The sequence below is a fragment of the Limanda limanda genome, chromosome 3 (genome assembly GCF_963576545.1).
Source record: "Limanda limanda chromosome 3, fLimLim1.1, whole genome shotgun sequence".
In the NCBI taxonomy this organism is placed as follows: Eukaryota; Metazoa; Chordata; class Actinopteri; order Pleuronectiformes; family Pleuronectidae; genus Limanda; species Limanda limanda.
Genome location: NC_083638.1, coordinates 2,560,119 through 2,581,092, shown reverse-complemented (window position 1 = coordinate 2,581,092; position 20,974 = coordinate 2,560,119). Strand labels below are relative to the sequence as shown.

Genomic DNA, 20,974 nt, shown 5'->3' with positions numbered 1-20,974 from the left:
ACTCTGTTGGCCGAGACATCTAGTCTTTATATATGATATCTATGGCTTCTTCCACCAAGTTTACAGGAAATGTGTTGAGTCCTTTTTGTGTGTATACTGCAGACAAACAAACAAACAAACAACAACTTTCCCTTTTACTGAGTCCATGATGATAAACAAACATCAGCTGTTTCTCCTCCTCTTCCTCTGTGTCCTCACACTGCGATCTGATTGGTTGGTTTCCAGACAGACAGGTAGACAGTGCCAGCCCATTGGTGGGGGACGGTGGGCAGGTAGGTTGGGGTGTATGCTGATTGGTGGACGGCTTGGCATGGAAGCGCTCAGCATGGCATGGTGCCCCCCCCTCCCCTCCCCCATCCCCTCCCATCTAACCCCTCCCCCCCCCCACCCCCACCTCTAACCTGCAGAGCCTGTTTGAATCCGTGAGGTCACAAGGAAACGACACGTTCACTGAGTCACGAGTCCGACGAACCAATCATCTTCACCCTCTGTGTGTGTGTGTGTGTTGAATTGTCTTTTCGTTGTGACGTCAGTGTGTGCGTTGGGAGTGAGTTGACCCCCCCCCCCCCGCTCTGTGGCCTCGCTGGTCGTCCTGCTGATGAGCCGAGGATTGTGGGATTGTTAACTCCGTGTCTTCACTGATAAATCTGAAAACACTGTCTGGATGTGCAACAGCGACACCGTGTGGACGTCGTTAGGGCTGCGATCATACTTTCTTTTTTTTTTGTCACAGAAATGAAAAACATGTTTTCACATTTATTCTGACACGTGTGGACATGTGACGTGTCATGTGACGTGTCATGTGACTGACGCTCTGGTTCTCTCTGCAGGACGACTGAAGCTGACGGCCTGAGGCGACCTGGTGGTGGCGCTGTGGGACGCCCGATTCTGACTGGGGGGGGTGTCGGCCAACACCCTGAGGATTTTACCATCGCGTCACCACTGGAGGTATTACCGCCCTCTACTGGTGGAAAGAGAAGGAGCAAAGGCTGATGGGAAGTTTCCATGACTCAGCAGAGAACCCGGCCAAACGTTTTCTTCTCCGAGAAACTGAACTGAATCTTTTCTCATCCTCCAAAAATCAGAACATGCTTTCTAATCACAGTATTTCCTTTATTTCTTTGTAACATTGCACTTTATAAATTTAGGTTATTTTCTATCCCACAATTCCAGATGTGGTTGATTATAATATATGCATTAAAATGGTTATATATTTATGTTTGATATGCTTTAATCTTTTTTTTTTATTTAGACTTTTTTCTTTTTGACGGATGATGCAGGATGTGTGATATTTGAGGTTTGTCCTAAAAGGAAGATTTCTTGAATCCCAGATGAATCTTGTTTTAGGCCCCTCCCTCTCCGACCAGGGTACTCCACTGACGCCGCGCTGAGCAACACGAACAAACCCTCACCCGTGTTCACGATTGTTTTTGATCTTCTCTTCCTGTGGATGATTTTTAGCTTAAAAGAAAAACGTCATGTTCCTTCAGCTCGTTGAAATCAAAGACTCGAGTCTTCTCTTTCCTCGACTGGTTCTTCTCGGTGTGATCCTGCTGTCGTCTCGTCGCCTCTCTAGGAAACAACTGTAGGAAACATCTGTAGGAAACATCTGTAGGAAACAACAGGCGACCTCCGACTGAACAGACGTGTGCTGAGTTTGACGTGATGCAGGAGAACCGCTAGTTGTAGAGAACAGGAAACGCTTAGAAACGCAATGAGCTGCTGTGTGTTGTTGAGCTGATGATGAACACGTCTGCTTGCTTTGTCTCCAACTGTAAAATTCTACAGTTTGGATTTTGTATTCACTTTTTAATAAACTCTTCAAAACCAACCTGCTTCAGCTCGTCACTGGGAAACATCTGGAGGAACATATCCAGAGCTGTGATGTCATCAAAACACAAACATCAGAGTATAAAAAACTAGTATGTCATTAAAAAGCATCTTTGAAAACCCACTATGATGTTAAACATCCAAATAAATCATAACTCATTAAAATGTGAACGTGATTTTGCATTGTGTGTCATGGTAGATCATAAAAACGCTAACGTCATTGTACGCAATTAAAATACAAAAAAATTCTTAGTATGTCAAAAGTAGTTTGAAAGATTCCATTGTATATGATGACGCCAGAATCGTCATTAAACTACGTCAGTAAGAAATACACCGAAAGAACAAAGAGGCAAAAGACTGTTTTATACAATCTTTATTTAAATAACTATTGACAAATTACCATTAACAAAACTTATCTTAGCATAAAAACTAGCGTACACAGTTTTGAGCTAATGTTTCTCGTCTTTTTGCTAAGATTTGCTCATGATAGAAAACATTTCCTCTAGTGTCTAACTCCTTTTAACATTGCTGCATAAAATATTCTTTTTCGTGATTTTTAAATCAGTTTTCATTTTCTGGGACGAGAAAAACATCTTGATAAATAACTCGTGGTCCCGTGAGGTTCTGCGTCTCCGATCGTTTGTGTAGCGTCGTCTCGGACGAACCTTTGTTTCAGTCGTCGGCTCCGACTCCGACAGCAGTGACCACGCCCCTCTTCTCTGATTGTGAGAAGTCAAAGTTATTTCCTCTGAGTCAGTTTCAGGACGACTAACGTCTTTAAGCAACACTTTCATTCACGCGTTTCTTCTTCCCACACTCGGCGAGACGCTGCTGGATTTGTGTCGGAATCGTTTCCTCAGATCTCGGCTCCGCCCTGCTGCTGATCAGCTGATCCTTGGATGAGCTGGAGTGAGACGCTCGCTGCAGCTCAGAGCGAGTCGTCGAGCGGCGCCAGGAGCAGCTGCAGCTCGATGAAGGTGCTGCCGTGACGCCCGACCTGAGTCGACTTGTTCTTCACGATGTTGCTGAGGTTCTTCAGCTGCTTGCAGCACGCTCGGCACTTCTGGAGTCTGCGGCAACACAAACATCATCAGGTCACTTCACAGGGATCAATACGCAACAACAAACAAACGACAAAGTGTTAATACGATGACTTTGTCTTAAAGCTTCAACCACACAAATCTACGATAACACGTCTGCGTCCACATTAGTTTTAGAGTTTTACAGCCACTAAAACAGAAGTTTAGAAACACTGCTGGTCGTATTTTAGTTTGAAAACTGGGCCGATACGGAGATGTTTGGAAACGCTGACGCAGCCAAAACACTGGAGTGGACAGATCGATTTATTTTGAAAAGGCTGTGTCTAAAAAGTAGTAGAATGGAAGAAGTCTGAGAAGATGCTGATTGGTTGTTGGTCAGTTTGTGCGTCAGCCACAGAACACTGAGCTGCAGTGGAGACACAAGCTGATGTCAGCACTGATCTGTTCAACCTGGTTCATTAGACATTCAAACAGCTTTGATCAGATTCTCTCTCCGACTCACCGCTCCTCTCGTGTGATGTCGACTCCGACCGACGGCGTCGCCCGCAGCGTGTCCGAGATCAACAACCAGAAGTGTTTCATGATGAGCTTCAGAGACGTGCAGCCCGTCTGGATGTAGCTGACACAGAGGATGGGGATTGGTCGGTTAGTGTCGTCAGGCAGAAATCAGACTTTGATGAGTTATGTACAGAAATTAAACTTTTTAAATTTAAAATAGCAAAGATTTGTTTCCTGCTTGAACGTGTTGGATCATATCTTTAAAACTTCGGCTCCGAGGCCAGAGATGTTCGTTCTTTTAACTACGTGTATTTGTACGCATCATGGCCCGGACGCTCCATAACCAGTCTCAGTTCTGTGGTGCGCCATCTAGTGGAGGACTCCAGTAACATGCGTCGTGAGCAATTACTCATCAAAGGTCGTCTAGAGTATGTGACATGAGTTCATCTCCAGACTAATTATTTGATGAATTGTTTGGCGCCCCCTTCTGGTGTTGTAAACCTTTCTTTTATCTAATGAGACATGAATCTGTTTCATAAAAAACTCTTCACCTAAATTTACAGATTTTCCTTATTTCATTTTCAGTTTTTGATCATTTAACAAAGTAAATTATTTGGGTCAGAAAACTGAAAACATCCCTTTGAGGAAAGTAGAACCCGACATGTTACAGATTAAAATATGAAACGTCTCTCACCTCTCGTATTTACTCTGCAGCAGTTTGTCGATCTGAGGAAGAACCGTCGTACAAACATCCAGTTTCCACAAAGACCTGAAAGATGAATCGTTAAAAATCAATCAGTGCAGGAAACGTCCAAAGAAGGAAACGATATCAGACTCTCCTCTGTCGCCATAGTAACGACTGCATAGAATCAAAAACTACTGACTGTGAAGTTTCAGAGGTTAAATAAATGAAACGTGATCAAAAATAATATTGTGATGTTATAATCGATTAGAACCTTGTTATTTGGATTTTGGATTCAATGTATTGTCATTACACAGAGTACAGGTACAAAGGCAACGAAATGTAGAGAAAGGTTGAAAGATTGTGTGGGAAAAAACATCTCAGCACATAAGCACAAACATTTTAAACATGACTTGCAAAGGGGAGGGGGGAGGGGGGGATGGAGGTGAGCCAGCCTGACAAGCAGCCATCCGGTCCTGCAGCCAGAGGGCGCTGGTCCCAGACCCGCCTGTCACACTGGGGGTACGAAGCAGGCGAAGGCGTGGGATGGGGGGTGTGGGGGATGCATATCTGTGTGTAGTATGTACGTGTGTGTGTATGTAAAGTTTGTGTATAAGTAGGCCTGTGTTGTCGCCTTCACCTAGGCCACATCAGACAGATTCTCAGTTCGCAAGATTGTCGTTGCCATGGAGACAGCCTCGATAAGGTCCTAGACAGGGACAACAATCCACAGGTGTCTGTGGGGGGGGGGGAGGGAAAGCAAGAGTGTCTCACAGCAGCGCTCTTCAGGGGAGTTGATGTTCCAGCAACGGCCTTGACTTGCAAGTAGCCACATTCCAATTTGCACGTCTACTCTTTCTCCACTTTCTCCAATTTTTCCACCAGGTCTCCGAATCGATCCGATTTCCTTTGCAGAGCCGTGAGCTTCTCCATGATGTTTTCCATCTGGCGCTTATAAGCCGCGGTCTGAGAGCCAGCAGCTCTGCCCAGCCCATCAATCATCAGGGGCAGCTTCAAGGGGCTTTTGACAGCTGTCACCGTTTCAATTCTTTTCCGATAAACCAGGGCAGCGCCTAATCCAATCAGCAGGAAGCCTGTAATCATGGTTCCGAATAGGTAGATGTCTTCAACGTCCTCCACGGAAAGGGCCGCTAGGCACACCACACGCCACTTGTCCCTCGCGTCCCTCGAGTAACCAGCTGCGAACGTCCCGGCAGGACAGACAGAGTTTCTCGTCGAGAAGACGGTGTCAATAGCGTTGAGAGACCAACTGATCAAATCCATGATTTTGAGTTCGTAGAGCGGTGCGGAGAGAGTCTCTCAAGTATAGGACAAGACAAGACAAGACGAAGGGGGAGGAGCCAAGCAGGGAAGGTCAGGGGGAGGAGAGGGAGAGAGAGCCAAACGAGAAAAAGGGTGATGTGTGTGTGTGACTCACGGCTGGAGGTTGAGGATGTTCAGGAGATCCACCACGATGGACAAGTCGTTCATGGAGACAGCGGCGTCCATGGCGCTCTGCAAGGACATCGTGTTGTGAAGGTTAGATATAAATATACACAGTAATTGTTTTTAGATATTTAGTCCCAGCCGGTCTGTATGAACGTCACCTTGACGCCCTCTCGGTTCCACACGGCTCGGACCGTCTCCAGGTTCATGTTGCGTCGGCTCAGCATCACACACATGGTGTCGTGACCTTTTCTCATCTGAGACAGAACCTCGTCGTCGCTCAGAGCTCCAGGTCGGTTGTTGGGGGACGGCTGAGGAACGTGGAGACACCTTTAGGTTTCTATCTGATACATCCTCACGAAAATATATATATATACCCTTTAATTTCATAGACTCATAGTTTTGTATTTAATGTTTCATTCTACTGGAGGATCAGTGTTTGTTTTTTGAAACATGGGAAATTGACCCAAAGTGAAACAAATTCACGAACATCAGGAAAAAGGTAAATATATTCAAATTACTTGTGTAACTTTATCTTAATTTTGAAGTTCAAAGTTAAAGAATAGTCAGTGACTCTAGTTCCGTGGACGTGATGTTTCCTCACCAACAGGAAGTCGTCCACGTTGAGTCCGATGGGCTCGTTCCTGGTGCTCAGGATGATTTTTGGTCGTGGTTTGGTTTTCGCTGTGGTGCTGCGAGGCTGAGCGGCGGGGGGGCGGGGGTCGGCGGGGTCCCCTGCTGGCGGGGGGGCATGTTTGGCACTGGAGACGACGGTGGGCTCCACCCTCTGGACGGGAGTCGAGGACGCCAGCGGAGGAGCCTTCAACACAACAAAACTTTACTGTCACACAACAAAGGAAAGAAGCTGAACCCGTGTTGGGTCACGTGAGGTCACGTGAGGTCACGTGAGGTCACCGACCTGCGGCTTGTCAGGAAACAGAGACGTCATGTCCCTCAGCTGGCGCCCGATGGCCAAGATCGTCTCTGAGGGAAGGAACAAAACATCATTTATCACTCTGTGCTTTTACTTTGGTGAGTGGGTTGTCACGGAGACCAGCTCTGTGGTCAGAGTGAGGAAGAGGAAGATGATGAAGAACACTCACCGTCTTCTAGAGGAGCAGGAAAAGGCTCCGACACTTTGGGAGGAGTCCGAGCTGAAGAGAGACAAGAGTCGTTAATGAGGCTTTGAATTTCTCAATTGAGTCTTGAATTCACGAATAATAATCAAAGTGAGTAAAACTAATTATGTTGAATTTTTCCTGAAAACCTTAAAACATCACAGAACTTCATATTGATCTCTTTCTATTATATTTTTGGCAAATTAAATAAAAAAATAAAAACAGAATTGAAGCTTAAATTAGAATCAAAACGTGCAGGAAAATAAAACCAGTAGGGCTGCAACTAACGACTATTCTGATAGTCGATTAGTCACCGATTATTGAAACGATTAATCAGATTATGAATGACACAAATTCTCAATTGCTATTATTTAGCAAGCAGCTTTTAAATTTAGCTTGAGGTTGTTCGAGGCATGTGATGACTGAAAATAAAGACAATAAAGATCGATTCTTCATTAAAAAAAATGTCTTTTAATAAACTTAATTAATAAACTTAATTAATTTAAATTCAAGTTTCCCTTTTTACTGTGAACCAAGAACAGGCCAAGTGCTGGTACTAAAAATAAATTAAAAATCAAGTATCCATTTTTCGTGTTAACAAAGAGGACAGGGAAAATAACATTAATAAAAACATCAACAAACGAAACTACAGTCTTCTTCGGACTAAATAATTGTGATTAAAAAAAGACGTTTGTCAGGCAATAGGATAACATTTCGCTTTTAAACTCGTTAAAAACAAGTTTAAACCATATTTTTGTAATGGATGCTAGAATCCTGCGCACAGGTATATACGTGTTTATATAACATCTGACAGAGGCGAGTCCGCATCGTCTCCGTTACGAAGTCACACGTGACTCCTCCTCCTCACATGCACGTGTCCTGCTTCCGTGGAGAGCAGGTCCTAACCCTAACCCTACGCCGACATCGGACCGTGTTCTGTCGCTATTGCACATGCGCAACTTTCAGAGATAGGAAGGAAGCGAGATGTCTCACTCCTCAGCTGCTTCCATCAGCACCTCCGGTAAAACAACGTTTAGTTCCGCTGCGCGACACGAGAAACACGCGCTATGAGGTCACCAACGATTCATCGACGAGTAAATTCGTCGGCGAGTATTTTTGTTATCGATTTTTGTCGACGACGTGGACTAATCGTTGCACCCATACTGATCAGGGTTGGTTAGTTGTGCAGGTGTGATGCTGACAGTCGACCTACAGATGGCGGTCTTGGGCTGAAAGATTTCCTTGAAGTCTTCAGCGTTGTGGATCTCTGCCGACGACACCTTCTCCTCAGCCTCGTCCTCGCTGGGGCTCCGCCTCTGACCTTCAGGGCTCCGCCTCTCAGTGTCGGACCTCTGCTTCACCCTGATGACATCACCACATCATGACGTTATAACATGTGAAGTGATGTCACGACATGTTTCAGTTTTCTTGAGTGAAACGTATTTTATGTTAATAATAAAGTCTGTCACGTCAGTTCAGGTTTTGTTGAAGCTAGTGGCCGTTATCACGACATTACATTAATCTATTTCAGTTTATAACAAATTCATAACAAAGTTATACCTTAATATTTTCCCAAAAACTATAAATATATATTTATTTTCGACAGCACCAGTGTGGTGGTGACAGATGTGCGTGTGATCACCTCTGGGAGCTGCAGGTGGTCGTGGGTCTGTCGTAGCTCTTTCGCAGAGCGGCTCCCTTGGGCTCGCTGGGCTCTGTGAGCGGCTTGTAGTCCTGGATGATTCCCTTGATCACAGAGCCGCCGCTCTTCTTCACCCTCTTGAGATCGACCACGTACGACGACACGCTGGAGAGCTGGTGAGACACGCCGATCTGAGGGAGGACGAGAAGAACGAGAGAGAAACGGCTCGTGAGTCTGGAGCCTTCAAGGCTGAAGAAGGTGAGCTATTGATTCTATCACGATCAGGGAGGTTCTCCTCCTGTAGGTGGCGCTACACACCAGCTGCTGGTTGCAAACTGCCAGGTCAGAGACTTTGCCCCAGCCGACCGTCACCACGTCCAGGCAGCGGTCAGGCTCCCAGCCGAAGACCCGCAGGGAGTCCGTGCCACCGCTGAAGAGACAGGTGCCGTCCGGACTGAAGCTTACACACCTGAAAACACAGGTCAGAGGTCAGGGGAGGGCTCAGAGGTCAGAGGTCATACTCCAGCTTCACCTGCTTCACTCACCTGACTGCAGACGTGTTTCCCTCCATCGAACCAATCATGGTAAATTTCTCCAGATCCCAAAGCTTGACGGTTCTGCAACAAACACACAAACACACACAAATGAATCAAAACACAAACAAACTCAAACTGATAAAATCTGGATTCAACAGGATCAACAAAGTGAAATCTGATGGATCAGGAGTCGGCTTCAGGTGGGGACGCACCTGTCGGAGCTGCCTGAGGCCAGCAGGTACTCGTTGGGATGGAACTGGAGGATGTTGACGGGGCCTGAGTGAGATTTGAACTCTGTGATGGTCTTACCCAGGTTCAGGTCCCACAGCTGAGGACACGAGAGACCAGGACACAGGTGAGCAACATGGCATCAACATGGAGACAGTCTCAAACAAGGTCTGAGTTGTCCTCTGTGTGCGTACAGGAGGAATAACTACACAAACACACACACACACAGATCTACCCACGTACAAGTTGCTGTCAGGAATCCATTTTACAAAATATCTTTTACAGTTTCTATCTGTTAAGACTGAGACTGAAACTCGGAGGAAACAGTCGACACAAACCGACGGGTTTTCTGTTTTCAGACATGAACGTTTCTCCAGAGTTTGTCTTTGACATGAGGAACGCAGCAGGAGCGAGATGATGAGTTCAGGTGTGACAGCAGCTGCAGGGAGTCGGGACCAGTTTCTACCTTGATGGTGCAGTCGTCACTGGCCGAAGCCAACCACTTCCCATCGGGACTGAAGACCAGACTCCTGACGGCCTCCGTGTGACCCTGAGACGCAAACACAACTTTATCCTTCACAGACAATAAAAGGCTTTTATTCTGAAATCCTCATCAGCTGTGACTTCTTTCATGCAACAAAAACAACCTGAGACTTATGGAAACAGAGCTGACAAAGTTCTGGTTTAGTTAAAGAAAGAATAATTGACTAGAAGCTGATGTGACACAAGGACATGCTCACACTGAGTATCACTCAGCGGATTCCTCGATGTTTAAAGAACAAACATTTAAATACTGTCTTTGAACAAACAAACAAACAAACAATCAAACAAACAGACAAACAAACAAACTTCTTACCATGTATTTGAACACATATGCTTTCCTTCGAACGTCCCACAGCTGAAAGGGATCAAATTAAACCAATAAACATGCAATTAATGTAGATCAAGAAAACAACAACACACATTGTCAAACACATATTTTACACACACACACACACACAGACACACACACACACACCTTGATGTTTGTGTCCATGGAGCTGGAGGCGAGGAACTCTCCGTACGGATGGAAGCCCAGACTGGTGATGTTTGCATTATGTCCCATCAGAGTCCTTAAACCTGGAGGAGATCAAACAGCACAGTCGTTCTTTTAATTAACTAAAGAACAAACTTATATCTAAAAAACTCTCTCTCACACACACACAGACACACACACACACAGACAGACACACACAGACACAAACTGGGCCTCACTCTTTGCAGCCTCCAGGTCCCAGACTCGTATTGCTCCGGACTGGGAACCAGCAACCACCTGCTCCTCGGACACGTTGAACTGGACACACTCCACGGGGCTCTTGTGACCCGTCAAACTCTGAGACACACACACACACACACAGACACACACAGTAATGAGTATGAGTGCAGTGTGGTGCTGCAGTGTGGTGCTGCAGTGAGGACGCTGTCTCTCTCACCATGACGCAGTTGGCTTTGCTCACGGCCCAGATGTTCACCCGGCAGTCCTCCCCCCCGGTGGCCAGCAGGCGGCCGGAGCTCTGTCCCAGAGACAGACAGGAGACGCTGCTGGAGTGAGCCTCGAACTCCTCTGCACAACAACAGGAGGGACACGTTTAGTCCTGAGCTGCCGGAGGACACTGGACACTGTAGACGAGTCTTTCACATGACGGTCTGTGTACTTAATGAGGACATGCAGTGTATCTCCTCTAGGGGGCAGATATGAGTCATGTCCTCTCTGATTGACACAAGAATATGTTCAGTTCCATAGATATCATATATAAAGACTAGATGTCTCGTCTGCGTTGCCGGCCAACGGAGACGAACGTCCGCACATGGCGGCCATCTTGCTAGGGGGCAGCTCGCTCACCCATAACATTGTGTTGGTAAATAACCATAACTTGCTCAATTTTCAACCGATTTTTAAACGGTTTGGTTTGTTATAAACGTCAGAGATGTAGATATGACAAGGCATACTTATGAATAATTATGTTATCTTCTAAAAAGAATGAATAATTTATGCAGTGTCATAACTACATCTCTGACGTTTAAAACAAACCAGATCGTTTAAAAATCGGTTGAAAATTGAGCAAGTTATGGTTATTTAACACTACCAACACAATGTTATGGGTGAGCGAGCTGCCCCCTAGCAAGATGGCCGCCATGTGCGGACGTCCGGCTCCGTCGAACGAGACATCTAGTCTTTATATATAAATCTATGTTCAGTTCTACACTTTATCTGTTGTTGATCCTCAGATCACGTCTCTGTCTCTGCTGCTGACTTGACTGCAGCTCCCCCCACAGGTCATAAACTGTACTACAGCGACCCACTAGACAAAAACTCTCAGAATAAGCAGCAGCAGAAGATGGATAAATAAATTAACTTGTGAACGAGGCTGAATTGAAAGTTAAAGTTTTTGTGGTATATGAGGTGAAGTGAGTTGCTGTTCAATCAAACACTCGAGTGAAAAGGAGAGAGTTCAGCTCAGTCGGAAACAAAGAGGATGAATCAGCACTTACGCAGTCGCCATGAGATCTTGGTGGAGTTGGCAGCCGCCATACTGGTCACACTGGTTTGTTTGAGACGCTGGACGCTGTCGACATTAACTCCCGGATTCAGTCGAGCTTCAAAATCAGTCGTCAGGGTTTCGTCAACTCTGAAGACTCTCGTCCACCTACAGCAACACAAACACACAAACACACATGTTCACTGTGCACGTCCGAGCAGCTCTGATGTTCTACGGCCCCTCATTTGTCAGTTATCTTCTGGAATTTTTACATATTCTTGTTTATTTTATCATAGGAATTACCATTATTTAACACACTTTATTCGGGCCCGAGCTCCTCCGGTGGGAGGCCCCGTTGTATTTCAAAGGATTGTATTTCCCTTTTGGGCTTTTTCAGGCCTAGACGCTCAAATTCTTACCAAACTTTGCAGGAAATTCAAAACCCTAAAAAGTTATTGTATTCTGGAGTAAATTGAAATGGGTGTGGCAAAATGGCTCAACAGCGCCATCTAAGGAAAAGCCCCTCAGTTAGCTTTCACCGATCTTCACAAAAATCGTAGCCCAGGTGTATCATGACTAGAAAAAAAGAAAAGTGTAGAGGTGCGATGGGAAAAACCTGACAGGAAGCCCGCCATTTTGGATTTAGTGGCCATTTTCAAAATGTTTTCTTCGACGTACTTGTCCCAGGGTTTTCATCAGATCAACTTCATACGGAGATGAGTGTCCTCACAACAAGATGGAGATATAAACTACCTCGAATTTCGAGTTTTCATCACACGATGTGATCGTGGTGTAAAAGTTTGATTACACGCCATCAAAACACGATGTTCTGTATCTCAGATATACATGGTGCAATCGAATCCATCCTAGATATGTAAGACAAGAGTCCTTGCCTGATGACATCTACACAGAAATTATGAATTAAAATCATTGCGCCCCCTGGTGGCAACAGGAAATGTCTTGTTTTTGGAACATCTAACACTTGGAAGTATTCCTCCTCATCACTGACTGCAACCATGTCAAACTGTGTCTAATGGGTCTCCAGACATTGTTAATGTGACTTTTCCTCAAACGCTATATTGATGGCGTGGCGTCAAAGTTCATCAATTCGCCGTTAAACACGAAATTGCTGTAACTTCAGTGTTCATGCTTCAGTTTCCCTCAAAATACATTTGTGTAACAACAGCACCCCCCTGAAGATATTAATATGTTTTTAAGGAATGGGCGTAACAAAATAACTGACTAGCGCCCCCTAAAGTGAAGCCCTGGCACTAACATTGGCCGACATGTACAAAAATCGATAGGGACATTTTTCTTTTCATGACAAACAAATAAGTCTGATGAACTTGTCCTTGGGCTTTCATTAGATCAATTTCAAATTCTGTGAATGTCATCTCAACAAGATGGAGATATAAACTACCTCGGATATGATTTCATCACACGATGTGACCGTGGCGTGGCGTTTTGATGATTCCCAAAAAAAAGGGATTTATTTCCTCTGAGCATTGTTCTTTCAGCCTCAAACCTCATTCACACATACACAGTCCCGCCCTGATCGGATCCAAATCAATATTGACTCATAATTACAGCGCCACCTGCTGGCTACAGGAAGTGACATGTTTTAAACTTTGATGAACTGCTCTTAGCTGCTTTACAATATACAGCTTTAAAATAAAAGAACACTTCAAAGGATTCATTAAGCAAATAATTCTTTGTTGTCAGTTTGCTTTAATGTCACAGTGTCAGTGATGTTAGAATCCTGTGATGTCTTAGATAATGAACGATTTATACGATCTGAAGAGAGAAAAGAGTGTTTTTGACCTGGACAGATCTATTAGTCTAGTATAGTGATAGCGATAGCACCACCTACTGCCAAAAGAAGGTAACCCTCGTTTTTAAACTAAATTCGATTTAGATAAAGTTTTCACTATTGGGATGTGCGCTTGATCATTGATCACTCTCTCCACTAACCGCTTTGACATAAAGACAGCAGCTGCTGAGGAGAGGTAAGACCATACTGTTGCTCTCTTCAATAGAGTGTTAAAACGTGGGAAAAAGAGGAAGTGAAGGAGAGAGGGAGAAGCAGAGTTGAAACTTTTCTACAGTCACTGGCAGCAGCTGAAATGGAGCAGCAAGAAAACCACCTGGACAGAGAGAGGTTCTGCTGTTGGATCTGTGTGGATCTACTGAAGGATCCGGTGACTACTGGCTGTGGACACAGCTTCTGTAAGAGCTGTATTAACACTCACTGGGACAAAGAGGAGGAGAGAGGAAGCTACAGCTGCCCTCAGTGTAGACAGACCTTCACACCGAGGCCGGTCCTGGAGACAAACACCATGTCAGCTGCTTCACTGGAGGAGCTGAAGAAGACTGGACTCCAAGCTGCTCCTGCTGATCACTGCTCTGCTGGACCTGAAGATGTGGCCTCTGATGTCTGCACTGGGAGAAAACGGAAAGCTCTCAAGTCCTGTTTGGTTTGTTTGGACTCTTATTGTGAAAAACACCTCCAGCCTAATCTTCAGTCCGCTGCATTTAAGAAGCACAAGCTGGTGGAGCCCTCGGAGAAGCTCCAGGAGAACATCTGCTCTCGTCACGACGAGGTGATGAAGATGTTTTGCCGCACTGATCAGCAGTGTATCTGTTATCTCTGCTCTGTGGAGGAACATAAAGACCATGACACAGTGTCAGCTGCAGCAGAAAGGACTGAGAGGCAGAGAGAGCTCGGGCTGAGGAGACAAACAATCCAGCAGAGAGTCCAGGACACAGAGAAAGACGTGAAGCTGCTTCAACAGGAGGAGGAGGCCGTCAATGGCTCTGCTGATAAAGCAGTGGAGGACAGTGAGGAGATCTTCACTGAGATGATCCGTATGCTGGAGAAAAGAAGCTATGATGTGGAGCAGCAGATCAAATCCCGGCAGGAAACTGAAGTGAGTCGAGTCAGAGAGCTTCAGGAGAAACTGGAGCAGGAGATCACTGAGCTGAAGAGGAAAGACCAAGAACTGAAGCAGCTCTCAGACACAGAGGATCACAACCAGCTTCTACACAACTACCCCTCACTGCCACCACTCAGTGGATCTACACACTCATCCAGCATCAGGATCCCTCCTCTGAGGGACTTTGAGGATGTGACAGCAGCTGTGTCACAGGTCAGAGGTCGACTACAGCGCATTCTGAGTAGGAGAAGGACAAAGATTTTACAGATTGTGTCTCAAGTGGATGTTTTACTCCGACAACCAGAGACAGAGCTGTATACAAGGAGCTGTTATTATCTCAGGGAAAGAGAAAAGTAACACATATGAGACAAGTACAGTCTTATTCTGATCACCCAGACAGATTCACTGAGTGGGAACAGGTCCTGAGTAGAGAGAGTCTGACTGGACGTTGTTACTGGGAGGTGGAGGTGGGGGGAGGAGGAGTCAGTGTAGCAGTCGCATACAAGAATATCAGCAGAGTAGGATACTCGCATGAATATGGATTTGGAAACAATGATACATCTTGGTCATTAGTTGGTTGTGGAAATAGACAGATCTTTGATCACAACTGCATCAGGACTTCAGTGTTCACTACTGTGTCCTCCAGATTAGGAGTGTACCTGGATCACAGAGCAGGTGTTCTGTCCTTCTACAGCGTCTCTGACACCATGACTCTCCTCCATAGAGTCCAGACCACATTCACTCAGCCGCTCTATGCTGGAGTTAGGGCTTGTTGTCCTGGAGACACAGCTGAGTTCTGTAAACTCAAATAGACTCGAGTCATTTAAAGCAGTGATTTAGATTGTGTGTGTAAATCTTTAACTTCTTTTGTCTCCATGTTTGTTGATCAAAGTTCGTCGTGGTGACGTTTCTGCTCCGCACAAAGATCAGCTGTCAATCAAACACCGACCTTCCTTTATCACACGTATTTAGTTCTCACTTTGTAAAGACAGAAATCTATAATTACACTGACATGAATATGTTTGAAAGAACCCGAGCGGTGGGAGGCCCTATTGTATTTCGAAGGACTTGTATTTCCATTTTGGGGCTTTTTCAGGGCGAAAACTCCCCCCCCCCCCTGCAGACATTCAGATGGTTTAAGGAAGGGGCGTGGCAAAATAACTGACTAGCGCCCCCTAAAGGGGAGCCCCGGCACTACAATTGGCCGACATCTACAAAAAGCTACAGGGACATGTGTTTTTTCATAACAAACAAATACGTCTCTTGGATAGATATGCTAGACCAAACAGGAAGCCCGTCATTTTGACTTTAATGGCTATTTTGGCCATTTTCCACATTTGTACTTTGACGAACGTGTCGTACGGATTTCATCAGATCAACTTCAACTTCTGGGAGTGTCATCTCAACAAGAGGGAGATACAAACTTCCTCAGTATATTTGATTTCATCACATTGTGTGACCGTGGCGTGGCGTCAAAGTTTGATTACACGCCATCAAAACACGAGCTTCTGTATCTCTGGCATATTTGGTCCAATCGGGTCCAAACTAGACATGTAAGACAAGAGTCCCGGCCTGAAGACACACAAGACTTACAATCACAGCGCCACCTGCTGGCTACAGGAAGTGACATGTTTTATACTTTGATGAACTGCTCCTGTGTGCAAAACAGCTAAGTCAAGTCATTGGATCATGGTCAGAATTGTGACATTTCCTCAAACTGTGTAAACATTGATGTGCGGCGACGTATCGTCCTTCGCCAAAGGAAACGATGTTGTCATAACTCCACTGTGCATTGTCCTATCAACACCAAACTTCTGTCTCATAATCAGAGACTAAGCCTGAACAGCTCTATTTGTCATTATTTCCTCAGTGTTATAGCGCCACCTACTGATTCGCCATTAAACGAAGGAAGCAGTACTTTGTAAATCCACTCTACATTATCCAACCGGCTCCGAACTACTGAGCTAGGATCACAATCCTGATCTGAACAGCTCCATATATTAAAATTAGTTCAGGGTCAAAGCGCCATCTACTGATCAGAGTGAATATTAAGTTGTGGTAACATTGTCCAATTGACACAAAATTGCTTGTGCTACATCATGGCGCCTACTTGAACAGGTATATTAGTCTGTACGTAATAATAGTGATGGCGCCACCTACTGGCAACATTCGATTTACAGAAAATCTTCCCAGTGTGATGTGCTATGTGAAGCGTGGACCGTAATGAGAAATTAGCAGGCAAGGATTGACATCACGTGAAGCGTTTATCTTTGCAGCAGAGCGCAAAACGCATGCAACGCGGAGACGTGCGCTTGGTCATCGATCGCTCTCTCCACCGACCGCAACAGACTTCAATGTGCGGGTGCTCGGGACCGTCAGTGCTACAACGTAGTCCTAGTTGTATTTGAAATTTGTATTGAGTTGTCTTTTATTCTATTGCTTGTCTACCTCATTCTGACCTGCTGCTGCTGTAACAGCTGAATGTCCCCGGTGTTTGGATCAATAAAGTTTCATCTCATCTCAATAAGACAAATATAGACGTAATTAATTAATTTGTCTTTAATTAAACCAGCATTGGTTCTCTTCAGATCGTATAAATCGTTCACCTGGGAAACAGACGTCAGAGGAACCTGTGACCACTGACACTGGGACATTAAAGCAAACTGACAACAGGGAAGTCTTCTCCTACACAAAGTGTGGGTGGAGTTTAACAGTGAGACACAAACAAGTGTTTTTGTAAAGTGATGCAGCTGAAGTTCGTAAACTCAGAGGTGTCACGTGTCTGACAGAGGGAAACATTTGACCTGATTACCGAAGTGTTGGAGTTAGCTTCAGCCAGGTGTTCCTAATAAACTGGACACCGAGTCACCGGAAACAACGCGAACCACGATAGAGACTGGAACTCGGATGCAGGTCACGGGATGTGCCGGGTCACCAAAACAAGTGCAACACCCCTCTATCCACACAGCTAGCTTGATGCTAAGCTACATCTGTTAGAGCCAGATTAGCGAGCATCACACACATTTATCCCGGACTCGTTTCACCGGAGGCCGGGGACGAGTGGACGAGCTGACCGGACCTCCCCGGAGGTTCTCCGCTTGTTTACCGTTAGCCCAGCACCGTTAAACCCGGTTAGCACTGCGAGCTAACCTGAGCTAGCTGCCGCCGGAGCGAGCGGTTCCTCCTCCGTGTGTCCGCGGCGGTCGAGCATCAGAACCCCGGGCCGCGGGAGCGTTGCACCGGCCGCTGATCGTCCGTCCGGCCGCCGACGACCTGGTGACAGTCCGGTGCTCCTCGGCTGTAGCTTAGCAACTGAGCAACAGCGAGACCGAGCAGCTACTTCCGCTGTCGTCACAAGCAACTTTATTAACAGCAACAAACGGAATCACAGAAGTGGTGGATGCACTTTAAAGTTTTTTAATAAGAAAGTTTGACCTGATCCTCACGGACTCCACCGTCAGAACATAATAATATTGAGTAATAATAAGAGGACATAAACACAAACTGAATTTTCTGTGACGTCTTGTTGACCTCTGTTAGTTTATTATTGATCATATATGTTTTTACACTTCCTTATTTGGGGGAAATGTGGTATTTGGTTTTGAGGAAGGACATTTTTTCATTGAGGTGTTAAAACCTTGAATATATTTAAATTCTACAGGATATTTATATAATTTTTTATTGTAAAACAGCCCTATGTTTGTATGTTCCTGTTTGTTATAGTGCACAACCCCGTGTTAACATGTTTCTTCTGAAAACTATCAAAGTAAAACACATTTTAAGAGAATTATTATTATTTATCTCAATCATACTAAGTTAAAAGGTTGTTAAACAAAAATTGGTGACCTGTTGATTTTGTATAAAATAAACATTAAATATTAAAAATTGTTTCCTGATATAAAACTGAAAACCTAAGAGGTGAATTATATCTATTTTATATTTGAATTAAAAACAGTTTTATTAAACAGTACTGACACCCAGTGACCGTTAGATGGTGCTAACACCGCAGCCTTCTCAATGAATGAGCCCCGAAGAAGAACTCATTGTTTCCCCGCCCCTATCCTGTCTCTGATTGGCTGACCCGGATGCTCTTAACCAATCATCGTTCATTTTCTGTTAACCTAAACCAATCAGATGCCGGCTAGGGGCGGGGTTCCTCCAGCTCGGGTAGGAAAAACAAACCATGAAGAAGAAGCTCCGCTGTGAGATCACTGGACGATAATTTCAAATCTTTAAACCTTCACGTTAAATCTGCGTCTTTTTAATTTACACGTTGTTGTCAATTCGACAAACAAACGAACCTCCGGAGGGAACTTCCGGCCGAGCCTGTCCGTCCAACATGGCGGCGGTGGACGTGGAGGACGAGAGCATCCTGGCCTCGGTGTTCCGGGACAGCTTCCCGGACAGCTGGAGGGACAACCCGGACTTCACCGCCTACCTGTCCCAGCTCAGCTCCTTCGGGCTGGAGGAGCTGGGCCGGGAGCCGGAGCGGCTGGCCGAGGAGCGGGCGCAGGTGCTGCAGCAGACCCGGGAGCTCGCGTTCTCCAACTACCAGACCTTCATCCGCACCGCGGACTGCACGCAGCACATCTACCGGGACTTCGGCCGGGTGGAGGGCGGCGTGTCCCGGCTGCTGGACAAGCTGCCCGGCTTCCGGGAGAAGTGCAGGTCGGTGTCTGTCTGAGGAGAGAGTATCTGCCCGGACAGGAGGGGTCTCCTCGGGGGTCCTGCCCGGGTTCACCCCCCCCTGGGTCCCCGTGTCATCATAGTATTCACACTTTGTCAGTCAGTCAGTTGGTCAGTTACCTAGTCAGTCAGTTACTTAGTCAGTCAGTTACTTAGTCAGTCAGTCAGTCAGTTAGTATCTTAGTCAGTCAGTCAGTTACTTAGTCAGTCAGTTACTTAGTTAGTCAGTTACTTAGGCAGTCAGTTACTTAGTCAGTCAGTCAGTCAGTTAGTATCTTAGTCAGTCAGTCAGTTACTTAGTCAGTCAGTTACTTAGTTAGTCAGTTACTTAGGCAGTCAGTTACTTAGTTACCTAGTCAGTCAGTTACTTAGTTACTTAGTCAGTCAGTTACCTAGTTAGTCAGTCAGTTACTAAGTCAGTCAGTCAGTTACTAAGTCAGTCAGTTAGTTACCTAGTCAATCAGTTAGTTACTTAGTCAGTCAGTCAGTTACCTAGTCAGGCAGTTACTTAGTCAGTCAGTGACCTAGTTAGTTACTTAGTTACTAAGTCAGTCAGTTACCTAGTTAGTCAGTCAGTTACTAAGTCAGTCAGTTAGTTACCTAGTCAGTTAGTTACTTGGTCAGTTACTTAGTCAGTCAGTTACTTAGTCAGTCAGTCAGTCATTTACCTAGTCAGTAAGTTAGTTACTTAGTCAGTCAGTTAGTTAGTCAGTCAGTTACCTAGTCAATCAGTTAGTTACTTAGTCAGTCAGTCAGTTACCTAGTCAGGCAGTTACTTAGTCAGTCACTCAGTCAGTCAGTGACCTAGTTAGTCAGTTAGTTACTAAGTCAGTCAGTTAGTTACTTTGTTACTAAGTCAGTCAGCCAGTTAGTTAGTTACTTAGTCAGTTACTAAGTCAGTCAGTCTGTTAGTTACCTAGTCAGCCACTTACTTAGTCAGTTAGTTAGTCAGTTAGTTACTAAGTCAGTCAGTAAGCCAGTTACTTAGTCAGTTAGTTAGTCCACATCAGTATGAAAATAAAATGAATGCAGCACCAAACACAGGTTTGAGACGTCCAGTGTTTCCAGAAACCAGACCAGCACCTGGTCCCAGTTCTGCTTCAGTTAAAGTGAAGCTGATAAATGAACCTGGAGATAAAGAATCAGGGAACATTTCACTTCTGATCCTGGTTCTAACAACACTGTGGTTACAGGTCCATGTACTGTCATAGTTCTCACCATGACTTCAACACACTCAGCATCTGCTGGGAACTGTTAGGAAGTTTCCTTTCCTAACTTACATAGATGAGCCGACTCTTTGAGCTTCTGAACCCGGTCGTTTGGATCCTTCACTGAAACGTCCAGGAGTCACAGAGTTCGTCCTGTAGCTCAGCGCCGGGTCTCTCTCTCTCTCTGTCCAGGAGCTTCGTGAAGGAGGCGGAGGACATCGGAGCCAGTCGTCGGATGAACAGCCTGACCCTGAACCGACACACGGAGATCCTGGAGATCCTGGAGATCCCTCAGCTCATGGACACCTGCGTCCGGAACGGATACTACGAGGAGGCTCTGGAGCTGGCGGCGTACGTGAAGAGGCTGGAGAAGAAACACGCCTCGCTCCCGGTCATCCAGGTCAGTCTGAGAGAAGATTCTTCCATTCTGTTTTTTAAGACGCAGACCTGAAAACTCAGGAGGGTTGAAAATGACGAGAGTTCTATGGTTAAAAGTGGCCCCTCCCACCTTTGATGAATGGATTGAAATTGTGTATGAGATTTATGTTATGGAAAAGATCTCTTTTTCCCTCAAGGTCGAGAAAGACATTTTTTATAAGACCTGGACC

General features: G+C 45.4%; 3 protein-coding genes across 4 annotated transcripts in view; 2 read left to right on the top strand and 1 right to left on the bottom strand.

Moving 5' to 3' along the window:
• kifc3 (kinesin family member C3) overlaps window positions 1-1,831 on the top strand; it is a 34,254-nt gene extending 32,423 nt beyond the window's left edge. For both annotated transcript variants that reach the window (XM_061067565.1, XM_061067564.1), the window contains exon 21: window positions 831-1,831. In XM_061067565.1, the coding sequence (XP_060923548.1) occupies window positions 831-853 (23 nt within the window). In that variant the 3' untranslated portion in view covers window positions 854-1,831. The remainder of the gene's footprint in view (window positions 1-830) is intronic.
• A 357-nt stretch (window positions 1,832-2,188) lies between these two features.
• Window positions 2,189-11,702, bottom strand: katnb1 (katanin p80 (WD repeat containing) subunit B 1). The gene is made up of 19 exons (XM_061067579.1): window positions 11,553-11,702; window positions 10,493-10,623; window positions 10,275-10,392; window positions 10,039-10,139; window positions 9,877-9,918; window positions 9,487-9,570; window positions 9,005-9,120; window positions 8,802-8,873; window positions 8,575-8,725; window positions 8,257-8,447; window positions 7,828-7,976; window positions 6,600-6,650; window positions 6,416-6,480; window positions 6,101-6,316; window positions 5,658-5,807; window positions 5,489-5,565; window positions 4,063-4,137; window positions 3,373-3,489; window positions 2,189-2,900 (listed from the first exon to the last, which is right to left on the bottom strand). Exons 1-19 carry the CDS (start codon window positions 11,590-11,592, stop codon window positions 2,759-2,761), a joined length of 2,088 nt encoding a protein of 695 aa, XP_060923562.1. The 5' UTR covers window positions 11,593-11,702; the 3' UTR covers window positions 2,189-2,758.
• A 6,933-nt stretch (window positions 11,703-18,635) lies between these two features.
• Window positions 18,636-20,974, top strand: part of cog8 (component of oligomeric golgi complex 8) — an 8,053-nt gene continuing 5,714 nt past the window's right edge. The window contains exons 1-2 of the mRNA XM_061068099.1: window positions 18,636-19,140; window positions 20,559-20,766. Coding sequence (XP_060924082.1) covers window positions 18,812-19,140; window positions 20,559-20,766 — 537 coding nt within the window. The 5' untranslated portion in view covers window positions 18,636-18,811. The remainder of the gene's footprint in view (window positions 19,141-20,558; window positions 20,767-20,974) is intronic.

Bases quoted from the DNA above. Each gene is read 5' to 3' on its own strand.
- katnb1 (XM_061067579.1), bottom strand. From the start codon at position 11,592: ATGGCGGCTGCCAACTCCACCAAGATCTCATGGCGACTGC. The intron at 8,874-9,004 runs GTGCGTCCCCAC...TGTTTGTTGCAG, and splicing joins GCCTCAGGCAGCTCCGACAG to AACCGTCAAGCTTTGGGATC. The intron at 2,901-3,372 runs GTGAGTCGGAGA...GTGTTGCCGCAG, and splicing joins GACATCACACGAGAGGAGCG to ACTCCAGAAGTGCCGAGCGT.